General features: G+C 36.6%; 1 protein-coding gene across 1 annotated transcript; it reads left to right on the top strand.

Annotated features, from left to right (window-relative positions):
* Positions 1–6,666: 6,666 nt before the first annotated feature.
* Positions 6,667–7,113, top strand: LOC144440747 (peptidyl-lysine N-acetyltransferase YiaC-like). The gene has a single exon (XM_078130127.1). The coding sequence runs from the start codon at positions 6,667–6,669 to the stop codon at positions 7,111–7,113; it is 447 nt and encodes a 148-aa protein (XP_077986253.1).
* The last annotated feature ends 1,623 nt before the right edge of the window (positions 7,114–8,736 follow it).

The raw sequence follows: 8,736 nt of genomic DNA, 5'->3' as shown, positions 1-8,736 counted from the left end.
GACCTCCTCTTACCCCACCCCACACTAAAAGAATTTAGTTTTTACCCTACATTGAACTATTGATCTCAACCATAAATCAATTTTGGACTTCTAATGGAGATGATTGTAGTTATCATACATTAGATGTACAAAAATATATAGGAACTACATTTAGACTAACTATATACATGGACATTGAATATCCAATATCTAGACACAGGCTGGGTCAGGCACTTTCAGTCACAGTGTTTGCCACATATTATTTCAAAGTGTCCTAAATTGGTTATGTTTGTGCACAATTCCACATGTTCAGGTCAATGGAGGAACATATTTTAGAGCCAGTAAATCTTAAGGTATTTCATTTCTTATGTGGTACATGTACAGCTACAAGTTTTTGTACCACAAGATGACATAATGCAACTCATGGTGTACAATAGCGAGAAGTCATTTCTAACAAATAACTGTTGCTTAAAGGTGGCCATGTGTATTGGATGTATCAAGAGACAGAGTTTTTGTTATATTTGAATGTATATTTATAGCTATTTGTTTATGGTTTATTTTATGCGCATACATTTTTTTGTTTAATAGCTCGAACAAGCGGCAGCATAGCGGCTCAATGACTAGTACACATGCATGTCCTATATAATGTACTATGCGATGGTTTTTTGGTGGTTTTACCCAAGGATGCATTGCGGTACAATGACTACACATACGCGTTCTATGTACGAAGTGCAATCTCCATGCCGAGAGCGCTATCTATGATATCATTGTGAGGCAGCCACTCACAAATGAATCTACCCAGCTGTGTGAGCTTAGGGGCTTTGGCCTAGTTATGATATTAAATGTATGGACATTTAAGTACAGTAGTATGGCTCGTGATTTTGTTTAGTTGAAAACAAGGTGACCCCCCCCCCCTTTATTCACTTCGTAAAACTGATGACCCCCTTCTTTTAGTCCCAAATTAAGGTGACCCCCCTCTGATTTGCCGCCCCTCACCCCCCCCCCCCCGGCCGTAAAAACTGATCGCTCCCATAGTTTTCTGTCTGAGAATTGATTTTGTAATCAATACATAATTTTGTCTTGATATACTCTGCACATAGGGATTTTTGTATTGGCATATAGAGCACACATGGCATATTACACAGACAGAGAGACAGACAGACAGACAGACAGACAGACAGACAGACAGACAGACAGACAGACAGATATATATATATATATAATATAGATAGATAGATAGATAGATAGATAGATAGATAGATAGATAGATAGATAGATAGATAGATAGATAGATAGATAGATAGATAGATAGATATACATTGAGCTGGTGCCTTGTCACATAAACAAAGCACAAACAAACACACACAGACACACACATCTTTCACACCAGTATATGTGGTATTGATATTAATTCAGTTTGTTTGCATTACAGTCACTGTATTCCAAGATGATAGTATCATTGAAACTAATCGAAGTCCATCAAACAATGACTGTTGAAGACAAAATTGATGTCCGTTTGTAATATCACACACACACACACACACACACACACACACACACACACACACATATGCATATATAATATGCAAGTATTTACACAGAGTAAATAGATATACAAGGGCTATATGGACAATTACAAACGAAATGTGCACTTGTAGAGAATACTTTGAACGTCATACTCAATATGATGTTTTTGTAATAATGTTTGATGTTTTTAAGAAAATGTTTCAACTTACATAATGACTGAGATTGAGATTTGTATTTGACGTGTAGCGTTGTCTTGACATGTTTCGACTTACATAATGACTGAGATTGAGATTTGTATTTGATGTGTAGTGTTGTCTTGACATGTTCACGATATGAGAATCAAAACAGTCTATTATATTAGTGTAACTACAAACATGTCTTAGGGATGTTTGATATATTTTACAGATATTTAGTGATACATTAAATTTGCACATTAACAGTAACTTAGGAGTTTGACAGCAGTGTGTTGCAAATTATTTCATATTTTACATAAACTGAACAGAAAAGAAAGGTAGTACAAAGGTGGAAAGTCTGTCGTGTGTTGATGTTTATTGTGTGTTTTACTTTGTTTTACCTGTGCTGTGTATTTTGCTTAAATTTATCTTTTTCTTCATTTTCAGAATTTAATTAAATTTGTTATTATTAATTGAGTTTTTTTTATGAAACTCACCCGGTATCATGGAACAATTTATTTCTTAATTTTTATTTATATTTTAACTATTCTGTAAACTCAATCAATTTGACCATTTTGAACTTGTGGTCACAAATTTGTTTTGATAAACCAAGCATTATAATTATTTCTATATATGAGAATAGAAACTGTAAAACTGAGCTAAATAACTGTTACTATGATATTACTATTCGAGTTCATGTTTGCAACAATACAAAATATGTGAGTGTAAACTTTCTGTCTCATTATGATTTGTTCCTCAATTGCCTCTTTTTGTTGTCGTTAGATCAGTGCTGCTCATTGTCATTTTGTTTTTGAGAAAAACAGTTTCAGAACTAATCCTCAATGTATTTAGGGTTTGTTTAGCACTTTTCAATTAAAAGTAATAAAAAGTTGACATTACTCCCAAAGTCTAGTGAGTTTTTATTATATGAAGGGTGTAGAACACATGATTGCATTTCGTTGAGTAAATGTGTATATGCTATAGCAAACACGTAGGCATTAACACTCCCAATTACCTTATTAACAAGCATGTCTTTAAATGGAAAATAAATGCAGTGAAATGTTAAGAATAATGGCATTTGAATGTTCCAATTCCTCATTACTTAAATTAAAAAAAATGTTTGGTTCTGGTTACACTTAATTTTAGAATAGGTGGGGTAGGTCGTTTTTTTATTATATTTTTTTAATATATTTTTTTCTGTGTGAGTGTCTAGTTCAGGTTTCCATTGTTTTCTAAATGGTCTCTATGTTGTTTACTTCTTCAAATCAGATGTACAGCCATTACAGATTGGAAGAATAGTTGGGTTATTTTTTAAGTCAGTTTCAGCATCCTCTATTTCTCGTGAGACTTCACACAATTTTTGCGATTTTATTATTTTTTCTTGGAAACGTAAAAATAAAGTTTAGGGTCGGCAGTGAAAAGCTAGGTAGGGTCGGGTAACTGGAACCAAACAATTAATTTGTTTAGGCCTTATCCAATATGTGAATAAAAATTTGTGAAGTCACAAAATGTGAGAAAGTCCCAAGATCTTGCAAGGTGGTATAGGTTTATCACTGATAGTTGAGTTGAGTTTTGTTTGCATTTTTGCGAGTTTGGTCTATGTTTAGGTATTCCATACCAGGTAACATCAGTCTACCCAGAGATGCCCATCTTACTCTAACCATTTCCATTTATTTCTTTATACAATATAAAATATTAATGGACCTGGGTCTCTTAGGCTGGAGTCAGAATTTATGTCATAGTCATAGGAGGGGATGGGGGAGGGCTGGGGAGAAATTGGGGAGGACCATGAAAAAAATTGAGGGTTCAAGGGGGGTGACAATTATGATGGTCTGAAGGGGGGGGGGTATTTCTCTCTCTCTCTCTCTCTCTCTCTCTCTCTCTCTCTCTCTCTCTCTCTCTCTCCAGTCTCCGTCTCTGTATGTCTCCTTCTCTCTCTCTCCCTCTCTCTCTCTCTCTCTCTCTCTCTCTCTCTCTCTCTCTCTCTCTCTCTCTCTCTCTCTCTCTCTCTCTTTCTCTCTCTCTCTCTCTCTCTCTCTCTCTCTCTCTCTCTCTCTCTCTCTCTCTCTCCTCTCTCTCTCTCTCTCTCTCTCTCTCTCTCTCTCTCTCTCTCTCTCTCTCTCTCTCGTACTTTGCAAAATTGTACACTTCATTTACCTACCATATATTTAATTATGAGGCAGTCGATAGCCAAGCAAATGTGTGTGTCTGCCAAAATATCTCTGTATAAGTTAAAGTGTATGTAATATATCCATACAGTTGTATAATAATGTATTGAGAGTATAACTTGGGTATTGAAGACAATTTTCTAGTTCTTTATGCCTTCCGATAATGTGTATGGTTTGAAAAGCAGGATTCGTGCCATTGCCTCTCCCCCAGTGAACATGTTATGGTGAGCGTTCAACATACATTGAACAGCGCCCGCACTCATTTATAAAGATAACATGTAAACCTTCGCCTCTTAAATTGTTTAATAAAAGAAGTGAGATTTTGCCTTGTAAAAATACAAACGTACGTGTCAATTGTGAAGTTAGATTTATTAATTCAGATATTTGGGATTTTTGTTGTCTTTCATTTAAATCTCTATCACTAAAATTTCAAGCCACTCCTCCATGCCAAGCTGTACAGGCTAAAAATAGTATTCTTTTCCTTCAGTAAGACTTGTGGGGTTTGTTTGGGGGAAAAAGAAGTGGGAATTTTGGTGGGTTTATTTATGTAGTATTTTATGAAATCGATTTAGCGGAGGGTCAAATTTTGCTATGACCAATCTTCTATTATCTATTCTTTGCATTGTTTTATGATTTTTTTGCATCCCACCACTGCCACCACTGCAAATGTTAGTCGTGATGTGAGGAGAGGGTTGGATCTCACAGGAGAGAAGGGGGGACAGTGCAGTGAGCTACAAAGACATTCCTGGAGCAAAGTTGTTGACTTCTATCCAGGCTATATTGGTAGAGCACATGTGCTGGTATTTGGAGATGTAGCCTTCAGTTCTGCAAATTAAATTAGATCCAAGTATAGGGATTAGTTAATGTAATACCTTCACACATAATAACTACGATGGTAGAAATTGGAAACATCCAATGCCATTAAAACTACCGGTGGTGGCAGAGGTGGGAGTCATTAATATTGAGTCGCATACCTATTATATGTCCCTTTTCATGACAGTATCTTAAACCCATAAACTGTTATATTAAAACATTTGCGCATGAAGGGAGTCGTGTTTTTAGATAATAGAAACTGTGGGGTTGCTACTTTTCGGGGGAGGGTAACGCTTAATCGACGGACCGAGTTTTATTGCTCCGTTCCTTGAAGTTACGGAAAGCTCCCTTACAGATATATTTCATGAGCCTCTATGTAAAAGTAAGACACACCTTTAAAATGCATCGGAATTAAATTAATAGTATATTGTAATGAAATCAAAATCGATATTTACATTTTCACGTTAAATTTTACTTTTAAATCGGTCGGTACAAAATACAGGTACAGGCCAGGTAAGGTAATATTTTGGATTCACATTCACATTCGGATCCAAAGATCCGTCATCTGTTTTATTTGCAATATATATTGGTTTTCATAGCAAATTACACCTTGTCTCTTTTATAAATGCTAATTGAACAACGTAAGTACTCGAATATGTTCACATTCTAATGAAAATGTCTGTGATAAATACTCCGAACTGCTCAAATCATATCTCTCTTGACAATCATTAATTACCCATTTTAATTATCAATGACATGAAGCATGCGCATTTATATGTGTCGTGAAGTGAGTATAAATGGTAGATGCGCTCCCAATGATGAAAAACCTCCATTACAAAGCATAAAATGTACCCATCACTTGACCTGATTTTTTGCGCTGATTTCCCGGATGATTGACCTTTGATGTCGTATATGTTAGTCTGGGTAACCAAGACTATGTATATCATATGTATCAATATATATTAAAGCATGATTTTGAACATTCCTTTTAAAAGAGATTGTATATATAAGGCTAACTTTGAAATATTCTTATTATTACACACAATATTTCAAATATTATTAGTATTAAATTCTAAGGACTGTTAGTATGCATGTTATATCACCCACTGAATAACCTTGACCTTTTCATCTGGAACGCGTGTAAACATGACATATCTCACCAAACAAAAAATTAGGACGTTATTTAGGGCATTATTTTCCACAACAGAAGACACTAATTGAGTGCCGATTTTGAAAACAAAGATAACTGATGGCGAATTACAGAGAAAAATAACCTGCCAACTAATCGAAAATCTACACCAAATGTAATGACGAATTCAGATTTTTGGATCTGAATGTGAATCCACGAAAAAAGATTCAGTCGATACCTGACCTTGCCTGTACCTGGCCTTTACCTGGATTTTGTACTTTCTACTTGTCTACTACACCGTCCTCTACGACACATCGAAATGCGCATGCTCCGTATGAGCGGTAATTGCATGGGTAATTAATGGTTGTCAAGAGAGACAGTGTTTGAGTGGTTCGGAGTATTTATCACGGACGCTTTCAACAGAATGTGAATCTTTTTATCCAAATGTGAATATGAATAGCCTGTACCTGTGTTTCGTACCGACCAGTTTACATACCTGTCCTTATACCTTCATGGACATAAACATTAGGAGAGAATCGAAGGTCAATTGTCGCTTTACTATTACATTCGACCTAAAAATAACCACAGTGTTAGTCAAAGGAATGCATAGGTCAACAATAATGAGATAACAGGGTTAAGAATGGAATTGGCTACTATTTGTGTTACTATTCAACAGAACAGAACCCCATTTAACATACTAAGACGTAAATCAACAGGTAGCACGTCACACACAATGATACAGTTGACAAATTATCACAACCATTGTACACCTCTCATTGCAATTGATAATCCAGGGTCTGTGACAACTGAAGTGCGTAGTGACAAATCGTGTATTTGTATCGAGTTTACAGGGACGTCTTCTGTTATATAGAATATTATGACGACGGTTGAAATCAAGGATTTCCAACCCGATTCTGATTTAGACGACGTGATGAACATCTGGTACGTCACTTCCCTAAGATCAGGACCGCTTTGTGAAGACACTTTGCGACGTAACTGGTTGATAATGCGACGCCATATTCCAAGAAGTGATATCTTCGTGGCAGTTCAAGATGGAGTCGTTGTTGGGTTTGTGTCATTGATTGGAGACTACATCGGGGCATTGCACGTATCACCCGATTCTCAGAGACGAGGCATCGGGACAAAACTTCTCGATCACGTGAGAGAGAAACTGAAGGAATGTTGTCTAACCCTCGAGGTTTTTAAGGTTAATATTCAAGCCACGCGTTTTTACAAAAAGTACGGTTTTATTGCAGTGGAGGAAAAAGCAGACGATTATACCGGGCTTCCAGTTATTGTGATGAGACTATCAGAAAATTCATGAAACTTTCGTCAATGATTCTTGTTTTTGGGAAAAAACCTGGTCAATATTCTGTCTTTAACCTCCAATGGAACTCAGCACTGTGGCTTCAAATAGCTGAACAAATACTTCCCTCAACATAGTTTTTTGTGTGTCTGTAGTAATTGTTATCTGACGAACTTTTTAGCTATTGGCATCGTCAATCATGACAATCGTGTAAACAATAGTGCGCCCTCGGGCGACGATAATTACAACAGGTGGGTGTTACAAGAAAGGAATCGAGCGTGATATGTGATTAAGTAGAGCTGACATAGAAATGTCGTTGGACAGAGTAAAGTCGACCAAACAACCACATGTGTTATCAGGGTCACTTGAAAAAAGATATCGAGTTATGCATTTAAAAACAGACATACTATTAACTCCTGTACTCCTAACGGTCGACAGTAGGGCGCCCTCCACAACACTCCCAGGAGAGGGAAGTATGCACTTACAATCTGGTGGTGAAGGAATACGACTCGCTTGCTTTATTTCCTTCGTATACTGTCATTTGTAATTGTTTTCGATTTTGTTGTTCCGCGATGAGTGATCGACTCCAGTCACATTTGAAGAAGGAAAGAAAACCTTAAAATTATCACGGTTAGAGTATGAATTCAAAAGATGCACATGATTGTCCTTGATAGGGATGGGGGTATGGGTTGGGGGTTGTTTGGGGGTTTGGTAGTTTTGTTATTCGGTATATTCTGCTGTATTTTCACTCGCTTTTGCTCTTGAAAATACGGCGGCAGAATAAACCGAATTACTCGTGAAAATGACTTATGTATACCTTACCATCCATTGCGAGGTCGTTTGGTTTTGTTATTATGTGTAAACTATATGTACTATTAATGAATTAGAGAGAGAAATTTGTAACATTATTTTGTAGACATTGTGAGCGACTTCAAATGGAGAGAGAGAGACAGACAGACAGAGTCAGTCAGACAGATAGACAGATATACATACATACATACATACATACATACATACATACATACATACATACATACATACATACATACATACAAAGACAGACAGAGAGAGACATAGTCTCTCTCTCTCTCTCTCTCTCTCTCTCTCAGGAGCGGTCGTTTACTGAGTAAGGGGTAGACTATTCGATATTCGGGGGGGGGGCTTTCCCACCTGCTTGCCTGTGAATTATTGTTTTCTCCTTTGCCTATGCTGGCAACTTTTTTTCCTTCTTTGAGACATCCGGATTTTTTTACGCCTCTGTTGAACACTTTCTTTTGTTGCCACAATTTTCTGTTTGGTTTTCGCACAGGGTAATAAAGAGAGTAAAGAGATGCTGTTCTATCACACACAGATTATATTTAGAAAACTACATATTTCAATACATGTTTGATTTTCAATTAAATGGCCTCTGGGGTGAGGGAGTCCAATGGGTTTCCCCCTGGCAGATCTGGAGTTTTTTGTTTCTATTTAGGCAATTTTTAGGTTATTCATAGCCTCTGAGGTAATATTGCCAATCTTCGAGAAACTAAAGTAAATATAACTTTTTAAATAAGTTTTCCATGTTATAAAAGTGGGCCTGTAACATTGGTATAGGGGCATTGATATTGCATGTATAGTAAAGTCACTGATGTGTTAGAGCAC

The sequence above is a fragment of the Glandiceps talaboti genome, chromosome 10 (genome assembly GCF_964340395.1).
Source record: "Glandiceps talaboti chromosome 10, keGlaTala1.1, whole genome shotgun sequence".
Taxonomy (NCBI): domain Eukaryota; kingdom Metazoa; phylum Hemichordata; class Enteropneusta; family Spengelidae; genus Glandiceps; species Glandiceps talaboti.
The sequence above is the reverse complement of the archived record's forward strand: the minus strand, read 5'-3'. Positions and strand labels throughout refer to the sequence as shown.

What these genes read in the sequence shown, in the direction of transcription:
- LOC144440747 (XM_078130127.1), top strand. Translation starts at nt 6,667, where the DNA reads ATGACGACGGTTGAAATCAAGGATTTCCAACCCGATTCTGATTTAGAC.